This window comes from Eleutherodactylus coqui, chromosome 5, assembly GCF_035609145.1.
Source record: "Eleutherodactylus coqui strain aEleCoq1 chromosome 5, aEleCoq1.hap1, whole genome shotgun sequence".
Lineage (NCBI taxonomy): Eukaryota > Metazoa > Chordata > Amphibia > Anura > Eleutherodactylidae > Eleutherodactylus > Eleutherodactylus coqui.
The window spans coordinates 200,587,630-200,615,035 of NC_089841.1; the positions used below are offsets into that span (position 1 = coordinate 200,587,630).

General features: G+C 42.6%; 1 protein-coding gene across 1 annotated transcript in view; it reads right to left on the reverse strand.

Moving 5' to 3' along the window:
• The window catches only part of LOC136628284 (rab9 effector protein with kelch motifs-like), a 67,410-nt gene extending 40,004 nt beyond the window's left edge, over positions 1-27,406 (reverse strand). The window contains exons 1-6 of the mRNA XM_066604063.1: positions 27,280-27,406; positions 27,088-27,159; positions 23,932-24,004; positions 15,844-15,886; positions 5,927-6,005; positions 2,283-2,371 (exon numbers count right to left, since the gene is read on the reverse strand). Of these exons, the coding sequence (XP_066460160.1) occupies positions 2,283-2,371; positions 5,927-6,005; positions 15,844-15,886; positions 23,932-24,004; positions 27,088-27,149 (346 nt within the window). The 5' untranslated portion in view covers positions 27,150-27,159; positions 27,280-27,406. The remainder of the gene's footprint in view (positions 1-2,282; positions 2,372-5,926; positions 6,006-15,843; positions 15,887-23,931; positions 24,005-27,087; positions 27,160-27,279) is intronic.

A 27,406-nucleotide genomic window follows, 5' to 3' on the forward strand; every position in this document is an offset into this window, starting at 1 on the left:
ATTAGTACTGTTGGTACACCAATGTTTTGGGGCCCTCACCTACAGTGTAATCATAGCAATTTGTATGTTCTTCGCCTGCACTCATGGTACAGAAGTGTGTGTGGGGTTGGCCTACACTTTAGCTACATAAATGTAACTTGGGCCTTGGCTATACTGCAGCTACTGAAATGGAACTAAGACTGCGCTCCCACTATACTGCTGCTTCGGAATTGTTCCTGGGGCCTGTGTAGGCTGCTACTATTACTGAAATGGAGCGAAGACTGCGCTCCCACTATACTGCTGCTTCGGAATTGTTACTGGAGCCTGTGTAGGCTGCTACTATTACTGAAATGGAACTAAGACTGTGCTCCCGCTATAATGCTGCTAGTGATATGTTAGTGGGGCCTGTCGCTAATGCTACGGCTGAAATGTTACTAATTCTGGGCTCTGCCTATACCACTGCTAATGGTATGTCTCTGGGGTGTGGAAACAGAGGCTTACCAAAGACATGATGGCGGCGAGGCCATTTCCCACCAACGCTGTTACTGTTAAGGTGCATATAACCACGGACACGTGGAGAGGACACGTAGTGCCTCCAAAACATCCCCCGCCACGGCCCACTTAATCCTGGCCACATTCAGAAAACCAACAAAATAAAACCGCGCTGCTAGGTCCGCAGTCACCACCACATTACCACCAACGCGGTTACTGTTAAGGTACATATTACCAGTCTGACTGGGGCATGCAGTGTGGGCCGAAGCCCACCTGCATTACGCACGACATTACTACCTCAGCTGTGTTGGGCAATGCAATGGGATATTTCTATGTACGCCGGTGGCTTCCTGGCACCCACCCAGGCAGTGGGTCCACAGGGAGTTTAACCTACATGTGTCCACTTCTAAAGAACCCCAGTCTGACTGGGGCATGCAGTGAGGGCCGAAGCCCACCTGCATTACGCACGACATTACTACCTCAGCTGTGTTGGGCAATGCAATGGGATATTTTTGTGTACCGCCGGTGGGTTCCAGGGAGCCACCCATGCTGTAGGTGCACACGGAGTTTTTAATACATCTGTACACTTCTAAAGAACCCCAGTCTGACTGGGGCATGCAGTGTGGGCCGAAGCCCACCTGCATTACGCACGACATTACTACCTCAGCTGTGTTGGGCAATGCAATGGGATATTTCTATGTACCGCCGGTGGCTTTCTGGCACCCACCCAGGCAGTGGGTCCACAGGGAGTGTAACCTACATGTGTCCACTTGTAAAGAACCCCGGTCAGACTGGGGCATGCAGTGTGGGCCGAAGCCCACCTGTATTACGCACGACATTACTACCTCAGCTGTGTTGGGCAATGCAATGGGATATTTCTATGTACCGCCGGTGGCTTCCTGGCACCCAACCATGCTGTCGGTCCACAGGGACTTCACAATAGGGAGTTGTACCTGCCTGTGTCTATGAATTAAAAAGCCCGGTCTAACTGGGGCATGCAGACACCTTGACAGAATGAATAGTGTGTGGCACATAGGTTCCCCATTGCTATGCCTACGTGTGCAGCTCCTGATGGCGGTGGCACAGGATTCTATTTCTCATTGCTTCTGTACAGCATTGTGGGCTATCGCCCCGCCCCTTTTAAAGAGGGTCGCTGCCTAGCCGTGCCAACCCTCTGCAGTGTGTGCCTGCGGTTCCTCCTCATGGCAGACGCACTTCTAAATAGACATGAGGGTGGTGTGGCATGAGGGCAGCTGAAGGCTGCGCAGGGACACTTTGGTGTGCGCTGTGGGGGGAGGGGGGGCGGTTGGGCAGCATGTAACCCAGGAGAAGTGGCAGCAGAGTGTCATGCAGGCAGTGATAGTGCTTTGTTGGAGGTAGTGTGGTGCTTAGCTAAGGTATGCATTGCTAATGAGGGCTTTTCAGAAGTAAAAGTTGTTGGGGGGTGGGGCCACTCTTGCCGCTATTGTGGCTTAATAGTGGGACCTGTGAACTTGAGATGCAGCCCAACATGTAGCCCCTCGCCTGCCCTATCCGTTGCTGTGTCGTTCCCATCACTTTCTTGAATTGCCCAGATTTTCACACAAGGAAACCTTAGCGAGCATCGGCGAAATACAAAAATGCTCGGGTCGCCCATTGACTTCAATGGGGTTCGTTACTCGAAACGAACCCTCGAGCATCGCGAAAAGTTCGTCCCGAGTAACGAGCACCCGAGCATTTTGGTGCTCGCTCATCTCTAACGGTCACATTTAGACATAAACATTTTCTATAGGTACAGAACTAAAACCTGCAATTGATTTCATTCTTCTTACCCAGGTCAAATGAGTATAACCCTGGCAAGCATTCATCAGCACCTTTGTCATCGTGACCTCCAAACAGAAAGATTTTCTTTTCCACAATGCTGCGGGAAAAATGAACAAAAACATAAATACTCTTTGTTTAAAGTCTGACTTTTAACAGAAAGCAGTCTATGACAAAATGCTTGACAAATCCATAAAATAGAAAGAAAGAACCCCAAACAATACATGTTTATTCAGCTTACTTTAAATTGTACCCATTGTTTCAGGGGAATCTTCACAATAAGCTGCGGTGTTTTGTATGGGAGGTATAACACTAATTGCATCATTGCATCAAGAGTTTTTTGCCTCTATGCGCAGTTTTTCTAATTGTCAACTTTTCCTGAGCTCAGATCCACAGTGGGAGGAAGGAGATACTATGATGTCTCCCATAGACATAGAAGACCAGATCCTATCTCCCTGCGGCACAACGCCAAAAGCAGCACCAGTATGGAGGATGTTATACAGCATTACTGAGCAGGGTTACTGTGAATCCAGCAATTATAACACATACTAGAAAAAACACTTCATAACTGATACAGAACCTAAAGGATTTGCTGCTAACGCCTTGATGTTACATACCGCAGGACACCTTTATTGGGTTTGTGTAGCCCATGCCTTTATGGGTCAGAGCTATTCTGGCAGCAAAAGAGTGATCCAATGAATATTAGGCAAGTGGTTTAAATGTTATGACTGATCGATATATAGTATTTCCACCACTGCTTTGAGTAAAGAACTAGTCAGTTAACAAGTGGAGGTCTGCAGGTCATTTTAACCCCTTAACAACCGCCGACATGCCTTTTCACGACCTGTGGCATCTGGGTGTGTATGGCGGGGGATCGCGCGGCGATCTCCCTCCATACACCATGGGCATCGTCTGTTTCTTACAGCTGACACCCACCCGCAACAGCTCCGGTAAGCCATGTGGCTCATTGGAGCTGTTAATCCTTTAAATGTCGCTGTCAATTTTGGCAGCGGCATTTAAATCCCCCGAACGATGAGATCGCAGTCAGCTGTGTGGGTGTCATGGCAGCTGTGCGGGTGTCATGGCAGCTGTGCGGGTGTCATGGCAGCTGTGCGGGTGTCATGCTCATGGGGTGGCTTGATAGAACGTCTGCCCGATAGCAGGCCATGCTATGGCATTACATCATACTGCAGGAGCGATCAAACCATTGCAGGTTGTTGTTCCCTCTGGGGACTTAAAAAAAAAGTAAAAATAAGATCAATAAAGTTTTTATAATTATTTTTTAAAAAGTAATAAAAGTTAAAAAAAAAAACCTTTTGCCATATTTATAATAACAGAATCTAAATAATAAAACAAAATACATATTTGGTATCGCTGCATCCATAAAAGTCTGATTAATCAAAGTAATGCAGTATTTACCCCGCACGGTGAACATTGTCAGAAAAAAAAATGAAAAACACCAAAAATGTGCTTTTTTGGTCTATAAGTTTGGTATCATAGTAATCGTACTGACCCATAGAATAAAGTTATCATGTCATTTTGGTTGCAGTTTGTGCGTCGTAGAAACAAGACGCACCAAAAATTGCGGAATGTCATCTTTTTTCCATTTCTCTCCACTTAGAATTTTTTAAAGTTTTTCAGTACATTATATGGTACATTAAATAGTACCACTGAAGAATACAACTCGTCCCGCAAAAAACAAGCCCTCATACAGCTACGTTGCTGGATAAATAAAGGAGTTACGATTTTTTAAAAGGGGGAGGAAAAAACAAAAGCTTGATCACTAAGGGGTTAAATGGGGAGTAAATACAAAAACCAAATAGTAGAGAATTAGTACAGGAAATATGATATCCTGTCGAACTCAACACAATCTTCACATGTCAAAATCTTTGACTATGTTCAGTAGCTTGCATTATAGCTAACAATTTTGAAGATAATGCATTATCCTCACCAAATCTGTACGTAGACAATCAGATAAAAATGTATCATTCATCATGTGTCATGGTATCTGAGTAGCAGTATGTAAGCACTAATTAAAGGGATTCTGTCATGTAATTTAGGTTGCTCTCACTGTGGGCAACATAAAGTAGTGACAGGTATGCTGATATCGGTGTTCTGTCACTTATGGGATAAACTTAGAGCACTTTTAGATAAAATAACTGTCACTCCTGTACTTTCACACAGATGTTCAATGAATGGAGGCAGCGCATGCTAAAGATCTGTCGGGACTCAAACCCAGGCGGTCCTGTGCACCAGGTGGCAACTCTACCTGTTGATCTGTCCAGCCTTTTAGACAGCTCTTTTGCTGAATCATAGCCTAGTCCTTGCTCCTGTTATTCCAGTTCCTGATTTGCTCCGCCTTGCTCCCTTGATTGGACTTCCTATATAAACCTGTCCCTCACTCCTTGTGTGATTATTGTGCTCCCAGTCAATAGTCAAGCTGCTCGTCGATACTGCGAATTGATACTACCCGTTATTGACCTCTGGCTTTCCTCCGACCAAGCTACGTGCCTGCTCTTTTGTACCGCAACAGATATTACCCGTTACAACCTCTGGCTTTCCTCTGCCTATGCTACATGCCTGCTCTTTTGTACTGCAACAGATATTACCTGTTATGACCTCTGGCTTTCCTCTGACTACGCTACGTGTCTGCTCCTTTGTACCACTACAGATACTACCTGTTACCAACCTCTGGCTTTACTTTGACTACACTATCTGTCCACTCGGGTAACAACCTAAGGCTCCGAACACGCACCAGACCCTTACAAGATCTTTTTCAGCTGCTCACCTCCATTAACTGTAAACAGACAGCACTGCCTATATATATGGACCAACAGTCACTTGGGGCTGAAAACGAAGCGACTCCAACAAGTAAGCGATTCTCGTTCAATTGCCCTGTTGGGTCTCGTGTAGAGATGAGCGAGCGTACTCGGTTCGGGTGTTTTTGCACTCGAGCACCGCTTTTTCTGAGTAACTGACTACTCGGACGAAAAGATGCGGGGGGGGGGGGGGGGCGGGGGGCGGTGTGGTGGAGCGGGGGTAGCAGTGGGGAACAGGGGGGAGCTCTCTCCCCCCCCCACTCCCCTCTGCAACTCCCTGCTCACCCCCGGCGCCCCCCGAATCTTTTCGTCCGAGTAGTCAGTTACTCGGAAAAAGCGGTGCTCGAGTGCAAAAACACCCGAACCGAGTACGCTCGCTCATCTCTAGTCTCGTGTTGACACAGGCCAACAGTCACCTAATCACTCTTTTGACTGATTACTCTGGTGACTGTCAGCCCATGCAAAAGTACCCTTACAGGTTGTTTCTGCTGTTCCCAGCAAGAGATGTTCAGCTTTTTCGTGCGGTGCTGCTCGCCCTATTTACCTACTCCGATTGATTGTTTTCTAGCTATTACACTATATACTGAGAAAACTGCCAATCAGGGCAGCTCCTCATGAAAAAGTGTGACTCATCTTTTGCCAGAGACTGCAGGAGCAAGCTGTAAGTTCTTAAAAACCTGCACTTTGTCCCATAAGTGACAGAGCACTGAAATCAGCAAGTCTGTCACTAGTTTATGCTACCCACAGTGAGGACAACATAAAGGACATGATAGGTCCCCTTATATGATATCAAATAAAGAAAATACATTCCTCCACTAGTCAGATATAATACTTACAAAATGTCATGGCCCTCTCGAGGGGTTGGTATGTCGCCAGACTGTGGGATTTTTTCCCATGTTAGATCATCAGCAGTAACTGTTTAAGAAATGATGGGAATAAATTACAATAATTATGCAGCATTTTGTTCAACTCATTTTGGGTGAGAGGGACCCTTAACTCCTTGATATACCGTAATGTACGTCATGGGGCAACTCAGCAGTGATTGACGGCCAGACTCAATGTAATGGCCGCCGGGATTACAGAAACCTTTGATCATAGCCGGTTAACCCTTTAAATGCCATGATCAATAGCAACTAAAGCATTTACCCATTCCATCAGCCATTTTTGTAAGCGACTTTTTTGTTTTTTCATACTCAACTTTCAGGAGCCAAAATGTTATTATTCTTCCATTGAGTTTTTTAATGGCACCATCTAGTGTTCTATATAATGAAACATTTAAATATTTTTTGTGGGGTAGAATGGTTTTTTAATATTTTTTGGAGGGTTTCTACAGTGTTGTAAAAATGGAAGTAACTATAATTTGTAGGTCATTATGATTACAGGAAGATAAATTTATATAGTTTTTGTTATGTTTTACTACAATTCTTTTATAAAATATAAAACTTTTAAAAAAATATTTTATTTGTGTCCAAGACATATTACTTCAACATTTTTCTATTTATAGAAGTGTTGAGATTTTGTTTTTTGCTATCATTGCTATCATTTCTACTGGTATTAGTTTGAAGTATGACTTTGATCAGATTTTGTTTTATTTATTTTTTTACATGTTCGCCTTGCAGAATAAATGACACATTTTAATAATTTGGATTTCTTATGGATGCAGAAATACCAATTATTTTTTTTATATATGCTATTTGTAGTATATAACCTCTATAAGAATGAGGAGAAAAAACTCTTCTTAGGGCTCATGTCCACGGGCAAAATAAGAATTAAAATCCGCAGCAGATTTTAACTCTTCTCCTGCCCGCGGATCCGCACCCCATAGGGATGCATTGACCACCCGCGGGTAGATAAATACCCGCGGATCGTCAATAAAAGGGATTTTTAAAAAAATGGAGCATGGAAAAATCTGGACCATGCTCTATTTTCATGCGGGTCTCCCGCGGGGACAGCTCCCGCGGGCTTCTATTGAAGCCTATGGAAGCCGTCCGGATCCGCGGGAGACAAAAATCAGATTTTACTCACCCGCTCCGTTTCTTCTCTTCGCAGCGGCGCCATCTTCTCTCCGTCGCGGCCGGATCTTTTTTTCTTCGGGCCGGCGCATGCGCGGGGCACGTCACCGACGTCATCCTGCGCATCCGCCGAGCCGAAGAAAGAAGATCCGGCCGCGACACAGAGAAGATGACGCCACGGCGAAGAGAAGAAACGGAGCGGGTGGGAGGTAAGTTTATTCTTATTTATTCTTCTTTTCAGCGCTCATGTCCGCGGAGCAGGAGGGACCCGCTACGGATTCTCCATGGAGAATCCGGAGCGGGCCTGATTTTCCCCGTGGACATGAGGCCTTAGAGAGTTTTTTCTCCATTTTCTGTTATCCCCCCCATTCTGGTTTATTTGACCATCTGGGTTTTTTTCCTCCTGCTGCTCTCCTTAACTCCTGAGGATACCTGGGGATTTCTATGCAATTTACTACCAGCACACCGGGATCATCAGTGCAGGCGGGATGCCCCTTTTCTACTTCAGGGGCTCCGCTGTGCACCAGGTGAGTTGATCCCATTTATTCATCGGATCATTGTGTGGTGGCGCGGATCGCTATTGTACACTTCTATAAGAATGATATAATTGATCATGGATCATTATTTAATTATTGACATTTCTCCTGGGTGATATTTGTAATCTTTTAGTCCTTGTGATTGGTAGGGCGAAACACATTGGTTAGGATAGAAAGAATTAAGACCCACTATAGTGTCACCAATTTAATACATCAAACATTTTGGGGGGAAATTTTGGAGTTTTTAGGTACCATAGGCGATATTTTAGTTGTTGTGTGTGGGTATCTACATTTTTTCAACCCCTTTCTTTCTTCCCTCTTTTCCCTGTTTTCCCTAACATTAGGAAAAAATATGGTGATAAGGGTTCAGATTCCGGGTGGAATCATCCTTGTCAGGACAGACACTCCTTATGTTTCATCAATAGGTTAGTATCTAGGAGACAGAATAGGGCATACCAGGCTTTGGTATAAATCATTTTAAATTACTGAAATAAAATATTATATATAAAACACAAAATGTCTGTGAATTCTCTATTAATATTGTGCCTGTCAGCATTATTTTGTTAAGCCCTGCCTCCATCAAGGTCTAGTAGCAGCACTAGCGGACATGGGGGGTCATTATTAGGCTTCCTGCTACCATAGTAACCTATTGGCAGCCTAGCCTGCAATTATGTAATGGAAGAGGAATGGTGATGGAGTGATGGAGGGATCTGTGGTCTCTATTGATCACGGCATCTAATGGGTTATATATAGGTTATTTATCTTCACTACAGTTTTTGACTTTAAGAAGTTTGAAAGTGGACATCAACTGACAACATGGAAAAGGAGAGGAGCCATATGGTGAGCTGCAACGTATGCTATATGTTTACAGACCTACCAGAGAAAAAGCCAAACTTTACCTGCCAGAAATGTGTCTCTACTGGAGGAAAAGGTGCAAAGTCTTCAGGAGAGAATACCTACATTGAAAATCATTAAGGAAGGTGAGGATTTCCTTTACAGAGCAGAAGAAAGTCTTCAAAATGTTGATGGAAAAGAAATGTCCAGTTTACCTGCAGAAGCAAAGGAATGGAAGTATGTGACCCAAAAAAACAGGAGGATCAGGAGTCAGCCAGCAAACATAATGCTTGGGAACCAGTACCAGGTTCTCACGCAGGAGAACAATGAAGGGGTACAGCAAGAAATGTATCTACCCACAAAGAACTGTGTAGTAAGCACACAGCGTCCTCTTGAATGGAGAAAAAGAAGTGCTGTTGTGAAGAAGAAAAGGAGAGTGGTGGTTGTGGGGGATTCTCTATTGACAGGAAAAGTGGCCGCTGTCTACAGACCTAACACCTCACGAGAGGTGTGCTGTCTTCCAGGTGCACAAATCAAAGATGTGTCTGATAGGCTGCCAAGACTCTTCAGTCCTACAAAACACCAACCATTCCTACTAATACGTGTAGGGACAAATGGCACTGCAAAAAAAGGACCTTGTAACTATCTGCAGAGACTTTAAAAACCTCGGAAAGAAGGTAAAGCAACTAGGAGCACAGGTGGTCTTCTCATCCATCCTCCCAGTGGATGGCCATGGAATAAGAAGATGGAACAGGATTTTAGAGGTGAATAACTAGCTACGTCGATGGTGCCGTCAGCAAAGATTTGGATTTCTAGACCATGCAGTGAATTACCTATATGATGGACTTCTTGCTAGAGACGGGTTACACCTTACAAAAACAGGTAAGCAAATATTTGGTGGGCACCTTGCTTCACTGATTAGGAGAGCTTTAAACTAGAACAATATGGGAAGGGAAGTGAAAGGCCAGGTAAAAATATACAGCTAATTAATACATTTGCGAACCTAACTATTAGAAGTGGAAAGAAAGAACAAAGACAAAAAATTCAGCAGGAAAGTAGAGGAGCAAGAGACACCGATCACAAACTAAAATGTTTTTACACAAATGCACAGAGCATGGGAAGCAAACAAGGAGAATTGGAACTCCTAACACAAAAAGAGAAATATGATGTCATGGGCATCTCAGAAACATGATAGAATGATACACATGATTGGAATACAAAGCTTGAAGGATACAACTTATTTATAAGAAACAGATCTAAAAAAAAGGGGAGGAGGTGTTATGTTGTATGTTAGGAAAACATTCATCTCCACAGAGATTCAAGCTTCAGAGCATGGTAGTTCTGTAGAAACTGTTTGGGTAAGAACACAAGTAGAGAACAACAGAAGGGACACTATTGTAGGCATTTCCTGTAGGCCACCAGGACAAGCAGAAGATATTGATGAACTCTTTCTACATCAGATGGCCAAGCTCTCAAAGAATCATGACATAGTGATCATGGGAGATTTTAACTATCCAGACATTTGTTCGGAATCTCTCTCAGGTAAAAGTAATGGATCCAACAATTTCTTATCTGCTCTTGCGGACAAATGTATCTTCCAAAAGGTAGAAGAGAAAACAAGGGGATCTGCTATCTCGGACATAATTCTTACTAACAGGGAGGGAATGCTTGAAGAGGTAAGGGTAGCTTGGACCTTAGTAGGCAGTGATCATGTTATCCTTGAATTTTGGATAAAAAGTGGAGGAAGACCTGAGAAAACTCAGACCTCAAGGTTGGTTTTCAGAAAGGCAGATTTTAATGGACTTAAAAAGAGGATTGGAAGAATTCAATAACTGGATGTTCTTAAGGACAAAAATAGCTAAAAAGGTTGGTAAAATATTGTGAAATGAGATTCTCAAAACACAATCGTTAACAATCTCTAAACAAAGGAGGAATGGGAAACATTTAAAGAGATCAGGATGGATGAACACAGAACCTGCACACATGTGAAAAAGGAAGAAAAATATGTTTATCAAATGGAAAGAGGGAGGCATATCTAAAGAAGAATATAATGCGGTCCACAGAAACTGTAGGGCAAGTGTCAGAGAAGCTAAAGTTAATAATGAATTGCGGATTGCAACAGAGGCCAAAAACAATAAAAAAGGATTTGGGGGGTATGTCAAAAGCAAAAGAAAAGTCAAAGATGATATTGGATGCTTACAAGATGGAAATGGTGAATTGGTTAAAAATGATGTTGAGAAGGCTGAACTTTTAAATTCCTATTTTGTATCTGTTTACTCTCAGAAAGTACATGTAACATCAGCTGATCTTATCAGTGCTATTGGGGGAATAAAAGAATGCAGGCTTTCTATAAGCAGAGATGTGGTGATGGAACACTTAGCTAACTCAAATTAATTCAAGTCTCACGGTCCAGATGAATTACATCCTAGGATACTAAAGGAAACAATGGAGGTAATTGCTGAACCACTTGCCATAATCTTTGCAAATTCCTGGAGAACAGGAGAAGTCCTAGAAGATTGGAAAAGAGCAAATGTTGTCCCTATCTTCAAAAAAGGGAAGAAGGCCTGTGAGCCTGACTTCTGTACTGAGAAAGATATTTGAACAAATTATTAAACAGCATACATGTATGCAAGTAATTGGATGAGAATAGAGTAATTAACCAGAGCCAGCATGGGTTTGTAACAAACAGGTCATGTCAGGCGAATCTAATTTCCTTCTATGACAGAATCACCGACTAGGTTGTTCAGGAAAATGTGGTGGATATAGTATATCTTGACTTTAAGTATTTGACAAAGTATCTCTTACCATACTTATTGGAAAAATGACCAAATATGGCATTGACAAGGCACATTTTAGGTGGATTCACAAATGACTAAATGGCTGCACATCCATGTGGAAGAATGTATCAAGTGGGGTACCACAAGGCTCTGTCCTAGCCCCCGTGTTGTTCAACACTTTTATAAATGATCTGGAGGAGGGAATTCATGGGAAACTGATCAAATTTGCCGATGAAACAAAGCTAGGAGGGATAGCTAACACTAGGGAAGAGAGAGGGAGTATTCAAAAAGATCTAGAAGAGCTTGAACAGTGGGCAGTGACTAACAGAATGGTATTTAAGAAGGAGAAATGCAAAGTCCTACATGTGGGCAAGAAAAATGAAAAAAGCACATACAGAATGGGAGGAATTGGGCTAAGCAACAGCACATGTGAAAAAGACTTGGGTATACTAATAGATCATAGACTGAACATGAGTTAACAATGTGATGCAGCAGACAAAAAGGCAAACACAATTCTGGGATGTATTAACAGAAGCATAGAGTCTAGATCACGTGAGGTCATTATCCCCCTCTACTCTTCCTTAGTCAGACCTCATCTGGAATACTGTGTCCATTTCTGGGCACCCCACTTTAAAAAAGACATAGACAAACTACAGCAAGTTCAGAGAAGAGTTACCAAGATGGTAAGTGGTCTGCAAATCATGTCCTATGAGGAACGGTTAAAGGATCTGGGAATGTTTAGGTTGCAAAAAAGAAGGCTGAGAGGAGACTTAATAGCTGTCTACAAATTTCTGAAGGGCTGTCACGGTGCAGAGGGATCAGTCCTATTCCCATTTGTACAAGGAAAGACTAGAAGCAATGGGATGAAACTGATAGGGAGGAAACACAAATTTGATATTAGAAAAAACTTTCTGACAGTGAGGGTGATCAATGAGTGGAACAGGTTGCCACGGGAGGTGGTGAGTTCTCCTTCAATGGAAGTATTCAAACAAAGGCTGGACAAATATCTGTCTGGGATGATTTAGTAAATCCTGCACTGAGCAGGGGGTTGGACCAGATGAGCACAGAGGTCCCTTCCAACTCTACTATTCCATGATTCTATCTATGATTCTATGGTTAAACATACAGTATTTGCATTATTTCCTTGCCATTACAAGCAGATGTCAGTTATGTACCAAAGCTGAGCCTGCTCATACACTCCCTGCGACATCTGACAAACATGCGCATCAGATGTCGGCTAGGGTTTAAGAACTATGATAGAGCAGAGAGTCTGCCTCTATCATACCATCTGTTTCCTAATGATACATTGTGGAGTGTTACTTGCTTTCCATGGCAGCTAAGGGCTAGCAAAAACATTTGAGAGAAACAAAACGTGAAATTAAGTTCAATAAAGTTAAATAAAAGCAAAATCTCCGGCCCCCCAAAACTTTACTTATTTTTCCATTTAAAATATTTTATTTTAAAAAAATTAAAAAAAACAGTACAAAAAAACTATGTATGGTATCTTTAAATTCGCAATGACATGTAGAATAGAGTTAACGTGGTATTTAAAGGGCATGGTGCATGGCATGGAAAATACTTACAAAGAAACTATGGCAGTATTGCTGTTTTCTCCATCGACCCAAAAAACTGTATAATAGCTAATTAATTTTTTGTATCCCAAAAATAGTACTAATAGAAACTTTAGCTCATCCCATGAAAATATTCCCTTATACATCTAGGTTGAGTCAAGGGTGCCAAAATGCTATAACTGGTCCCACATAAAGACAATCCATCAAACAGTTTGCTCTTTTAATGCATCAAAGGAAAAGAATGAATAAAATCGCTTCATCCTGAAGGCCCAAAACAGGTCAGAACTGAAGTTTTTGATATAAAAATGTAATTTTTTTTAAAGTAACATAAAAAGATGTTGTATAAGAAGCATGTAAAAAACAACTAGAATCAGAACACCCTTTTCTACTTATTCTTCAAATATAAATAACACTTGGTATGTGAGAGATGAAGCTGGAGGTTATACAGAAGTTTATGAAGTATCAACGCTCACAAAATATGCAACTATTATGCTATCATGAGGCTTTTTATGAATCATTCATGCAATCTGCTTCTTCATTCTACTCCCTGCCCAGATAAAAATTCATGCCTAATACCCTGGGCATCTGTAGTAAAAGTAAAGAACCAAAGCAATAAATAAGCAGGGATTATACCAGTGCAAAATGCATTTTAATCCCATTGCGCATCTGGTAGAAATAACATATGCATTGTAATCTGTGCACAATATATATATATATTGTAGTAGAGTGAGAGGTAGTGTGGGACGGACGGTACATATCGCAGAGACTACTAGCATCTGTGATGTAAACCCGGTCCGTTTCTCACTCTAGTACTCAGTTCCACCTGGCCCAGACAGGTGAGGTGCATAAATGGGTGCAGGTTGCAGTCTGAAAGAGGTGTGCGTCCTGTGTGAGCAGCAGAGGCTCACAGAGAGTGCTGAGCTGGAGACACTGCACCATGCTGCTGGGAAGGTTTGCTTTACTTTGCCCTATTGGAGTTTACAAAGACTTTTGTGTTACTATTGCTGAACTGCTTATTTAAAAGGACTTTCCTTGAACTTTCTGTTATCTGGAGAATGCCAGTGCTTTTTGTTTTGTTCATCAAGTCTGAATAAAGACAAGACACTCAGCATTTGGTCATGGCCTGGTGTGTTTCGCCCTGCATTGCTACAATATATATATATATATATATATATATATATATATATATATATATATATATAGTGCACAGATTACAATACCCTTAAACTATTTTGTAAAATCATTGCATGAAGTGATTTCAAAATATTCCGTGTTTTTGTGGAACATTCTATAACTTCTCAGGTTACACTTACTCATATTTTTCTAATATTGTTATACATTTCAAAATGTATAACAATATTAGAATACAATGAATTAAGGAGTTGGCATTATTCCAAGCTTTAGCAAACTTTTCTGCAAAGAAACACGTAGCCATACTTTTATAAAATGTCAATTTTTTTAAAACTTTAACTTTAACTTTGAGGAAAGAGTATATAAAGGCTTACATTTATCAAAGGCAGAGTCATTTTAACCAATGTCTAAGTTAAAGCTAAACATCCCACTATGGCCACTGATGTAGGGGCATGTGACCAGACCATCTGTGGTCTCCGGTGAATGAGGGCTCTTTCACACGAGCGCTGTCCGGCCGCAGTGTAGCGGCATGCATAGCTCGCGGCTACACTGCTCTAAAGATCGCGTGAATAGGCTAATTCTAACTACTTTGAAATAGCCCGTTCACACGATTCGAGCTGTGTGGTGTGTGCTTTCCAGCTCCCATAGGAGTGTATGGACAGCACACAGCAAAGATAGGTCATGTCTTATCTTTATCCGCACCTCAGAGTTGACATGTGAGTTTGCACTCACATGACCTATCTTTGATGTGTGGATTCCTCGCGTCTAACAATCATCCATGTGAACACTTCCAAAGGAGCCCATTGGTTCCTATGAAAAAGCGCGTTCTGTGCGCACCTCTAATGCGTGCCCACAGCGCCCGTGTGAATGAGGCCTGACACTGAGCATGGCATTACACGTGTTAGTTTCCCTTCCCATCTATAATGTTAGTCAATGGAGGCCGTTGCTGATGTACAAGTCTGGCCATATGTCTCTACATCAGCAACCATGTGGAGACCGGAGTGCTGTACATTTGGTGATGAAGGTTAGACTAAACAAAGGGATGCCATTATATAAATCAAGTCATACCCAACATTTATAGACAGATGTACTAAAGCACAAACTCCTCTCCAACAGCTAAAGCGGTTGTGTCATCAAGGTGTTACTGATGATATATGGATTACATATGGATGTCATAATGGGTGCAGTCCCTTGTTCGGGACACCTCCCTACAGCTCAGAAGATCCTCTTTAAGCCTATACAAGAGGCTTCCACTCTGGTGGACTCAAAATTTCCATCTATTGCAGACTATTTCTAGAAATGGCCACTGCAGGGGAAATGTCTGGTTGGACACAGCTTTTCCTGACAATATTAGCAATATGTCAAGGGTACTGGGCGTAAGATACACGGTGGCATATTTACTTAGACTGCTGTTTTATACATTGGTCTAAGTCAAAATTTCTGTGGGTGAAGCTATGCCAAATGTATCAGAAAGCACAAGTCTCTTAATATATTTAGCACATCCCCTGGCCATCTATGCACCAAATCTGCAATCTACACCAGCTACACCTTCATTTGGAGTTGAGTTAGATGAGACACAATTGGGTGGCCAGAGCCAGTTTAACATTTACTCTGTTTGCTCTGAACATGCTATTGCCTTTCTAGTGTTAAAAACGTATGGCACAAAAATCGTAAAGCACAAACTTGCGATTTTTGTGCGATGCGTTATTAACATTAGAAGGTCCTATTGACAATTGTGTTAAAGCAGCGATATCACGATCGCAAGTGTGAAGGCGCCCTTAAGACGTTAATAATGTATTGTCAGAATTATATAAAACTTATCAAACTTGGCACCATTTGACATTTTCAGTTACTGTGTATAATCTATATAATTGAAGAAACAGGAATTTTACCTGAAAGCATGTAAAAGTCATTGAAATATTCTGCTTTCTTGCCCTATAGAAAGAGAAATGTATACAGTAAATATATAAGAAATAACTTTTTTCAGTAAACATCATAATAATAATATGAGTAATCTTTTTTTCAAGAATCATGTCCACCTATTTCAATGAGATTATTGACATGTGGCTTTCAAACTTTTTATTTTGCCTTTTTTATATGACTTTTCATGTTGCTCTCAAAAGAAACTGTTATTATTATTCACACTAAATACAACAATTTATTATCCTTGGATATATATACTCAAGTCAGGGAAGGGTTAAAAAAACAACCCTCCATACTCACTTCCCAGCCGGCGTCTGTGTCCCCGGCGATGGTGCGGCAAGCTGCTTGAATTCCTGTGTTCCCAGTGGCGATGTTGCAAGCTGCTGGAAATCTCCCTGCTGTCATCCCAGCTGTCAACGCTGTGATTGGATCGAGTGTCAGCCAATCACAGCCAGCGCTCGATCATTCACAGCCAATTGCAAGCTGCTTTAGAATTTTCCCCACTGTCATCTCCCTGCTTGGCTTTCAAATCCCCCACCATCAGCGCTGTGATTGGATCGAGTGCCGGCTGTGATTGGCTGGCACTCAATCCAATCACAGCGCTTACTTACACAGCACTAACAAAGATGAAAGAGCTGAGCAGAGAGGACTGTGGGGATGACAGCGGGGAGAATTCACGCAGGTTGCCACACAGACACCGGCTGGGAGGTGAGTATGGAGGGGTTTTTTTTACCCAGTATGTACTCGAGTATAGCTCGGCTTATACTCGAGTCAATAAGTTTTCCCAGTTTTTTGTGGCAAAACTTATTGACTCGGCTTATACTTGGGTCGGCTAATACTCGAGTATATACGGTATATTATAGAAATCCATCATAATTGGTCAGAAAGAGGAGAAAATACTCTGTTTTTCTCCATATCTGGAAAAAAACTAGTAGACTTTAAGCCCTCATGGGTAGGCCTCTCTCTCTCTCTTCCTGTTCTAGTCTGGTACTGTGTAACCTCAAGTCATCCATTGTATTAGTTTTTATGCTACATATTTAACCCCTTAACGACGGCCCCATCGGGAAACTACGTCCTCAGAAAGTGGGCCTTAATCCTAGAGGACGTAGTTTTATGCATCCTCTTTGGATTGATGCCCACTGGCCTGAGGACGTGACAGCTCCATGCTGTCGGTGCCCGCAGGTAGCCGACAGCATGGAGCTGTCATCCCAGGATGCGGGCAGTCCCCCCCGGCATTGCGATCGGCGCTATAAAATGAATAGCGCCGATCGCAAAAAAGTAAATAAAACAGTGTAAAAAAGTAGTAATTCAGCTGCTATGATGGATCGGATCCATCGCGGCAGCTGAAAATACTCACACGGCTTGTCGGCGGTGTCCCCCGGAGATCTGGTCTTCCCGGACCCACCGGCGGCCTTCTGCGCATGCGCGCCTGACGATGACGTCACGCGCACGCGCAGAAGCCCGGGTGTCCCCGGCAAATTTAAAATCTCCTGGCTCCCGGCTCCTGAAGGTACCCGGGAACCAGGAGGTGTTACCGGGGACCCCGGGCCCGCGATCACCGCTATCCATTGCGATAGCGGTGATAGCGAAAAAGTTTAAAAAGTAAAACAAAAGTAAAGTTTCACCTCCCCTCATGGATCGGATCCATGAGGGGAGGTGAAGATACTCACCCCCGGTCCTCTGCGATGTCCCGATGTCCCGGGACCCGAAATCCCCGTCTGCGCATGCGCGCCCGATGATTGACATCGGGCGCGTGCACAGAGGGGCTCGAGCCCCGGGAAATTCAAAATTGCTCTGCTCCTGGCTGCCATGTGTAGCCAAGAGCAGAGGGATGTCACCAGGGACATGATCACTGTCATCCAATGGATGACAGTGATCATGTAAAGTAAAAAAAAAGTGCAAAAAGTAAAAAAAATAAAATAAAAAAAGGGGTAAAAGGTAAAAAAAAAAAGTAAAAAAAGTAAAAAAAAAGTTTTAAAAAGCTTGCGTTTCATCTCCCCCCACGGATCATATCCGTGAGGGAGGATGAAATGACGTACCTAAGGCCTGCGGATTTATCCGCGGACCTCAACCCAGCTTCTGCGCACGCGCCCGTCACCAATGTGGCAGGCGCATGCGCAAAAGCCGTGGTTTTTTAAAATCTCCCTGCTCCTGGCTACAAAACTTAGCCGAGAGCCTGGAGATTTCACGGGGGGCCGCGGTGAGCGGTTCCTGATCACGTGTTCGCCGTTATCCAAAGAATAATGGCGATCACGTAAAAGTTAAAAAAAGGTGACGCTTCATCTCCCCTCACTGATGCGATCGGTGAGAGGAGAGAACATTTTTTACCAGAGGCCTCCATATTTGCACCCTGACGCAATCTTCTTCCGTGAACTTTCCCGTATTCTACGCATGCGACCGCTGGCAAAACACCGGACACATGCGCAGGAGTCGGGGAGCCCAGGAAACTTAATATCTCCTTGCTCTCGGCGACCAACGGTCACCGAGAGCCTGGAGCAGTGACGGGTGGCCTCGTTGAGCGGTCCCCGGTCACGTGAAAAAATGGTAGCGATCTACCTTTGGCCGGTCTCACATGACCGGATAGGAATTACGGATTCCGCATGCGTTTGATTAGCGGTAATACGCAGATCAATCGCATTGGATTACACAATTCCGCTCACATTAGCGGGTTGGAATTGCATAATCCACTCGCAGAAAAGAGAACGCAGCAGGTTCTATTTTACCGCGGATATCCGCAACATAGAGCCCATTGTGCTCCGTGGTCGCGGATATACCCACATACGCAACTACGTTGTATACGGGCTGCGGGTACCCGCGTCATCGCTAAGCGACGGTGCGGGAAATACAAACAACAACAAAAAAAGTGTACTGCGCATGACCGCACGTGTAAGTACGCAGTTATGCGCAGTACATTACGCGGCCGTACGCAGGGTCACAGCCGGGCTCACAGCTGGGATCCACCTACGGCTGTGTGAGCCCGGCGTTATTCAGACCGCTACCTATAATGCGCAATTTACAAGAAGCCCCGGGAACGCTCGCCTTCCTGCAGTTCCAGGAGCAGCTTGTTGAGCGCCTTCTGTGTGAGACCGCCGCACCTCATCAAGCTTACGGAGACTCACGGAGCGCCACTTTTTACACCCCATCCCCGCCACTGAGGTCAAAAAATGACTCCCAAAAAGCATGAGAGGAGATGGGATACACGGTTTTATTGCCCCATGTGCCCATCCCAACCAGCCTCCATAATTACCCGTCTTTGGAAATACTACACAGTTCACATTATTACTTTTATCTAAGATTTGGGGAACGCCGAAAAGGGCGTGGAGGGGGGGGGGGGGATTTTAGGGAGTCAATTTTTATTCCGTACAAATGAGCAATGGGGCCTGGAATTTATTCAGTTATGCCCTGCAATCCAACGGGTGTTCCCTCCATTACAGGCCTTGCCATGTTTCCTGTAAGTAGATTAGGGCCATAATGGGTATGTTTTTGAACACGGGACAAACGGGGGGATCCATTTGGGGGTGAATGTCTTCATTCCTATGTAAACTGTACAAAAACAAAGTTTTTAAATTGACAAAATTGCCAAAAAAATGAAAATTGTAATTTTTTTCTTCTGCTTTGCTGAAATTAATTTAAATACTGTGTGGTCAAAATACGCAGTACACCCCTAGATGAATTCGTTAAGGGGTCTAGTTTTTAAAATGGGGATATTTGTGGGGGTCTTTATAGTTTTGGATGCTCAATGACTCTATAATTGGGCAATGGGGCCTGGAATTTATTCCGTTGTACCCTAAAATCCAACGGGTGCTCCTTCCATTATAGGCCTAGCCATGCGTCCTTTAAGTAGATTAGGGCCACAAGGGGTATGGTTCTGAACACGGGACAAACAGGGGTATCCATTTTGGGGTGAAAGTCTTCATCCCTATGTGTGCTGTACAAAAAAACAGTTTTTAAATTGATACAACTGCCAAAAAAATGAAAAATTGTAATTTTTTTCCTACTGCTTTGCTTAGATTTATTCAAAAATTGTAGGGTAAAAATACACAGTACACCCCTAGATAAATTCGTTAGGGGGTCTAGTTTTCAAAATGGGATCATTTGTGGGGGTTCTCTGTCGTTTTGGCCGCTCAAGGGCTCTACAAGTGTGCAATGGGGTCTAAATCACCTTCATGCTAAATTTCTGTTCTGAAAGCCACCGACTACTCCTTTCATTTTGGGCCCCGTTGTGCATCCAGACAAAAGATTAGGGCCACAATGGGTATGTCTCTGAACACGGGACAAACAGGGGTATCCACTTTGGGGTGCAAGTCTTCATTCATGTGTGTGCTGTACCAAAAAAGCAGTTTTTAAAACGACAGAATTGCCAAAAAAACGAAAATCACAATTTTTTCCTTTTGCTTTGCTTCAATTCATTCAAAAACTGTGGGGTCAAAATGGTCAGTACACCCCTAGATAAATTCATTAAGGGGTCTAGTTTTCAAAATGGGGTCACGTGTGGGGGTTCTCTTTGATTTTGGCCGCTCAAGAGCTCTACAAAAGTGCTATGGGCCTAAAACTCCTTCAAGGAAAATCTATGTTCTTAAAGCCACCGACTACTCCTTTCGTTTTGGGCCCCATTGTGCATCCAGACATAAGATTAGGGCCACAATGGGTATGTCTCTGAACACGGGAGAAACAGGGGTATCCATTTTGGGATGAAAGGCTTCATTCATGCGTGTGCGGTACAAAAAAAGCAGTTTTTAAAATGACAGAATTGACAAAAAAATGAAAATCACAATTTTTTCCTTTTGCTTGGCTTGAATTCATTCAAAAACTGTGGGGTCAAAATGGTCAGTACACCCCTAGATAAATTCGTTAAGGGGTCTAGTTTTCAAAATGGGGTCACTTGTGGGGGTTCTCTTTGGTTTTGGCCACTCAAGAGCTCTACAAAAGTGCTATGGGGCCTAAAACGCCTTCAAGCAAAATTTATGTTCTGAAAGACACCGACTACTCCTTTCATTTTGGCTCCCGTTATGCATCCAGACATAAGATTAGGGCCACAATGGGTATGTTTCTGAACACGGGAGAAACGGGGGTATCCATTTTGGTGTGTAAATCCTCATTTTCATGGGCTCTATAGGAAAAAAATATGTCTTTAAAATGACATATTTGCAAAAATATGAAATTTTATTTTTTGTCCCCTAAATTGAACTAATTCCTGAAAAGAACTGGTGGGGTCAAAATACTCATGATACCCCTCAGTGAATACACTAAGGGATGTAGTTTTTAAAATGGGGTCATTTGTGGGTGTATCTATTATTCTGACACTTATGAGCCTCTGCAAACTTGGCTTGGTGCAGGAAAACAAAGTGCTCCTCAAAATGCTGAAAAGTAATGTTAAATTTGTACGTCCTCTAAATGGTTAAAAAAAACACAAAAGTTTTTCAAGTGTGCATTCAGAATAAAGTAAACAGATGGAAATACATATCTTATCAAAAATTTGTACAGTATGTTTGGACATATTTGAGATATTACGGTTGAAAATGTGAAAAAATGACAAAATTTCAAAATTTTTCCAATATTGGTACTTTTAATAAATATACACAAATTATATCGGTCTCTTTTTACAATCTAAATGAAGTACAACATGTGGCGAAAAAACAATGTCAGAATCACTGGGATATGTAAAGCCTTTACTGAGTTATGCCACGTTGAACGACGCATGTCAGATTTCCAAAATTTGGCTCCGTCACTAAGGCGCAAACAGGCTTCGTCACTAAGGGGTTAAACCCAACTGTACTTCATATCCTCCTATAAGGTTAACTTATAACTTAAAGTTAACCCAAAATAGATAGTCCAATGTTATTATAGATAGTGAATTCTAGTAATGATGTAGTGTAATCGAGCCTACTCAAAAAGGTCATTAAATGCTTGAATTTAGCCAGAGAAGTAATGAAAATGTAATGTTTAGTAAAAAGAGTAATGTAAATCATTATGCATATATTAAAAAGTGACGCAAATATTACATTTCTTTGGGTAATATATACAAAAGAAATATTGTGTATTGTATAAAACTAAAGTAGTAGTGAGTATTAAAAAGGATTATTAGAAACAATGCTGATTACTGCTATGTAATGGAGGATTCGCATAGGAAATATGTTGTTTATTGCATGACTCCATATATTTGAGATATTGTAAATTTGCATATTGTAACTGAGTGACATAGTTTGTAATGTTTATAAGAGGTATTAAAAGATACACGAGTACTGCATGTAACTAGGCAGTTGGAAGAAGTGTGATAGTTTCTGCTGTTGTCTGCGTGGACGTTGTGTGGCTCCCAAACATGGGAGCCATGTTTTTGGTGTTATTCACTGGCTACTAAGCATAACTGGTGAGTGTGTCTGGTGAATGAATAAGAGGGCACATTTAGCCCTGCAGAGTGGTGCCTATGAAGGTATAAAATGTACGGCTTGTTGTGATTCCCACATTGTTGAAGCGCACAAGAGAGGGGTCTGAGCAGAAATCAGGTGTTGGCTGAAGCCGTGTGCCGCTAATGGAGAACTGGATGCTTCCTGATACAAAGGATAAAAGTAGCTTGAGATACAGCTGAAGAAATCCCCTGGAGCCTCCTGTCTGGATAGTTTGGACCATTGTAACCGCAGTCAGGGTAATGTTAAACTGCTACGACTGAGAGAGAGAACATCATAAGGATTATTAGAGTGAGACAGTCAGAGGCGAGTTGTGTGTTCACAGATAAGTAACTATAGAGACTGAGTAACTAAAGAGAATGAGATTATGAAGAAATTGTATATACAAGTGTCTGTGAACATTAAGCAACTAAGAGCACAAACACAGTGCTACTGGTATATGTAAAAAAAAAGTTTGGTACCGTGTTAGCCAGTAGAGTAAAATGTGATTGTTCTCAGTGAGAGAAACCAAGTAATCTTGTAGATATGATACCTTTTAATGGCTAACAAAAATACATGATGTTACAGGAAGCTTTCGAACATCTCAAGTTTCTTGCCTGAGGAAGAATCTTAAGAGGTTCAAAAGCTCGCAAGAACATCATGTATTTTTGGTTAATGGTGCTAAAGTAAATAATATCAATAACAACATCACAAATTACTAATGCAGAGTTTCTATGTTAGGCCTCATGCACACGGGTACGCAAGGATTCCGTGTGGGAAATCCCACACGAAATCCCCCCTGTGCCCGCTGCCGGCGGCCCTGCGTACCTGTCAGAGGATCTGTTCTTCTGTATTCGGATGTGCCATAGTACAGATTTCTTAGCGCCGTCGCCTAGGCAATGACTCGGATCCACAACACTACCGCAATGATCATTGCAGAAGTGCTGTGGCAGGGACGCCTTCCATTTACTCCAATGGAAGCCATCCCTGCGTATCTGCTGTAAAAATAGAGCATGCTACGATTTTATTTCGGCACAGAGCGGCCGCAAATAAAATCCGCTGGTGTACGTAGAGAGAGGAATCTCCACACACATCAATGGGCACATTGAGCAGCGGATCACCTGCACCTGCTGAAAAGCGCAGAATCCACTGCTCAATTTTCCCCGTGTGCATGAGGCCTTAGGCATGTCTGTTGTAAAGATTTGATATGCAATAAATCTCAGATCAGTGGCTGGTCCTCTTCCCGCCGAACAGGTGGTTTAACACGCTCTGTCATTCTGCATTGTGGTTTATGGGAAATTTAGAAAAAGTTCATTGCACACCCTCATTGTTTTCGCATCTGTCATAGAAAATAATGGTGTTATATCTTCTCCACCAAGAACGCCACAGTCAACCTTGCGAATTGTGGGAACCCCAGCAGTCAGATCCCCAGCTATCAGACATATTGCAAATCAAACTGTGTTTCATAGGAAAACCCTGTTAATAATAAAGTATTTTTGACTACAGATTTTTTTCCACATTATATGCAATTGACCGATTTCTAGAAAGTATTCTATCTGCAATAGCTATAATCCAGTGTAGATGTAATGCTTGTTAACTGGGAAATTTGTTTTAACTAATATTACAATAGCAACTGAAAATAATGCAACAGAGTTAATGCAAGATGGCACTTACCAGAGCTTCGTTAGTGGTGCAGCCTCCAAATACGAACGCAATATTGCCTGCGACTGTTAAAGCATGGCCGTACCTGCATTTTGTAAAATAACAAATTCAAGTGCATTAATACATTTATTCATATATCAATGCAACTTTTCAAACAAGTGAGTCAAATACACACACTAAAAACACGGCAAGTTCTGCTCCATATACAGATGCCATGTACCTCCGGTGATCAACTGTTCCTGTTACGCGTTGCCCTGCTCTCCCTGTATAATGTGGCCTTATACCTGCACTAATCTTCAGTAATGTGGGAGTTAATCCTTCCCAGTGCTCCTAGCCAAGTTGCAAGCTAATGATCCGTTACTCTCCTGTTTAACTTGCCCAGAGATGCTCCTCCTTGCCTGAGCTTTGGTGTTTGTTTGTTTCTTGTTGCAAGTGAAGGTATTCTGCTTCTGATTTCCGTGCACCAACCTTTGAACTTGTTATTTAAATTTGCTTGAACCCTGCTTACCATGAACCTTGGAAACATTACCTGGATTTACTTGAACTCTGCTTGCCTTGAACCTCGCCCTTGTGACACTGTGCACTTTGGCCTTTCTCGTGGTGCGCTGCACCAGTGTTGCCGGCCCCTGCGAGTAAGACGCCAACTACACTAGGACTATCCCAGGAGGTAGCAGCCTGTTTGGTGTTTGGTTCCCTGCAGCGAAGGCCATATCCCTGTACAGGGATTAAAAGATGAATACTGGGAAATCGTCAGAATAACACCCTTAGGTTTAGCCCAAAGTCAAACCGGTTAGTTGGCACAGTGGGTCCAAACTAGAGATGAGCAAGCCCACTCGGATAAAGCAGTTACTCAAGCGAGCATCGCTCTTCTCGAGTAACTGCTTACTGGCCCGAGCGTGCTCGAGTGGAGGGGGCGGTAAGTGTTAGCGGGGGGGGGGGGGGGGGGAGGGGGCAGAGTAAGAGATCTCTCTCTCCCCTCCGCTACCCCTCGCTGCCCCCCCCCCCGAGCTCGCTCAGAACAGTAAGCAGTTACTCGAGAACAGCGATGCTCACTCGAGTAACTGCTTTATCCGACCCCATCTCTAGTCCACACCCACTGGTTGTAACAGTTCCCCTGAATAAGTGTCTGTATGTATAGAGCTGTTTTTCTGCAGATGGTTCCATGCATTGTGTAATGGCAATTTTTGCATGGCTTCATTCAAAGACCCATAACATTTTTGCTTTTCCATTATGGAACTCTATGAGGATTTGTATTATGCAGTACAACTTGTATTTTTCATTGGAGTCAATTTGAAGTGCACAGGACTTTTTGAGCACTACCTTTTTGGGGTAGGGAGGTGGAATGCATAAAAGAAATGAATTTTGGCTTGATAAAAGGTGTTTATTTTAATTTCTTTTGTGCTCCGTAGGGTCTTAAACATGCAATCTTCTGATTGCTCATATAATACAATCCTATTAGGGACTGATGGGGCTAATAGAAGAAGTTCCATCCCTCTGTTAACCACTTACTTTCCGTGGTCAACACTGAGCTCGCTCCATACCTCCTTCAGGACCTATAATTGCATCATAGGTTGGCACGGGGTCGATTCCCTCTCAGAATTTCCGGTCAATGTGACCAGTGTAAGTGAATACACGTCTAGTAGCTGAGTCTCACCTCGTAGATCTTCATCTATAGAGCGGGCCAGCTAATGAGAATTTATGCATTAGAAACTGTTTCTTGTAACCAGGCCTGGTATTAGGGTGAACCATAACACAAGAATGTAACAGCAAAATCAAGCAATAGGATTATTAAAAAAAAGATTTCTATAGAAAAATCTATCCTTGGTGTGATCAGAGAAATGAAATATTTAATCATGGGCCAATCCCATTTATAAATGCAACATAACCATGGTAAGTTTTACACTATTTAAAAAATTGTAGCTTTATATGAAGATACTATGTACCTAGTTCTGTGTTTTCATTATTTGTAATGCTAGTATGCTATAGTTTGATTTACCTCTTCCAGGTAATTTTGTGTGCACCAACAATATTTTTATATAAGATTAATTCATATCTGACTCAAGGGCATTTAAAAGGGGCGATCCAAAGAAAATTGATTTGGAAAAATGCTCAATACTATGTAGAAACATAAAAGAAGGCATTCTCACCTCAACCGTTCTCCTTCCACTCATTTACTGGCTGTGCCCAGTTACTCCTGCTCTATGCTTCCTGCTGCAGTGATGAGGTGCCAACAAAAGGGCATGTGACCACTACAGAAAATTACCAACTCACTTCAACCAGTGAGTGGTTACAGATGTCACTGTCTTAGGGCTCCTTCACATGGGCGTTGCGATTTTCAGCCGAAAACAGCATGAATGGGAGTCAGCCATGGCCAAGTCACGGCTAAATCTCCCGTTTTCATGCCCATTCAGACGGCCGGGCTGTGGCGAATATATACGCCGCAGCCTAGAATACCCTTGGCCAGGGGAAGAGAGTTCAGCTCTGCTAAACTCCCTCCTCCTTCCCCTCGCCTCTTGCTAGCTGCCATGAAAGGGAGGGGGCAGGAGCTTATTAGATTTAGTCGTGTTAAACTCCTTCTACAGCCTATAGGAGCTGCTGGCAAGGGTGGGGGGAGGGACTTTAGCAACGTGAGCCTTTGTTAAACTCTCTCCCCTTCCCTTTTCTAATGGTTCCCATAGGCTCCTATAGGAGTCTATGGGAACAGCCAACTTATTCCGGCAAAAGATATATCAAGACCTATCTTTTCCGGCTGGCGTAGAAATGTCTGGGCAATTTTACACTGTGGAAAATCCAATGCTTCAGACCGTCACGATTTTCAGCCGGCGTTTTCTTGCGGCATCATAGCTGCGATAAAACATTTGTGTGAAAGAAGCCTCAAATTGTAGTAGTAGGCACTAAAGTATTTTCAATTTTTTTTCTCCTGACAGCCCCTTTAAGGTCTTGAGCATGGTCTAAAATCTTTTTGTTACATACAAGTAAACCATTACAGCAAAATAGCGTGTACATAAAAGAGATTGTAGGCTCACTTTGTAAACATTTTCCTAATGTATCTAGTTCACACTTTCTTCACTATAGCTGCACTGTCAATATATGATTTTTTTTCAAAACTTACAAGGGCAGATTACTAAATAAAAGTAGAATAATAGAAATAATGATCATTAAACATACCGAGATCTTGGAACATCTCCGAGAACGTTGCCTCGTACCCAATGCCCACTGGCCAGAGCCATGTTTTTCAAGCTTAAAAAAAAAACCAAACAGATAAGCATCATGACATACAGTGTAAATCGTTCAGGGTATTTACCAAGAATACCGCACTTTTATACATAGCAAAGCTCCACACAGCTAGGCTTCACTTACCAGATAATGTGATCTCTCAATGCCCCCAACACAGGATTAAGCTGAATACTTGACACACAGCTATACAAGCTACTGGGTATAATAAAAGCTAACCAAAAATGTAGAGAACTGAAGACAGTCCTGTCTC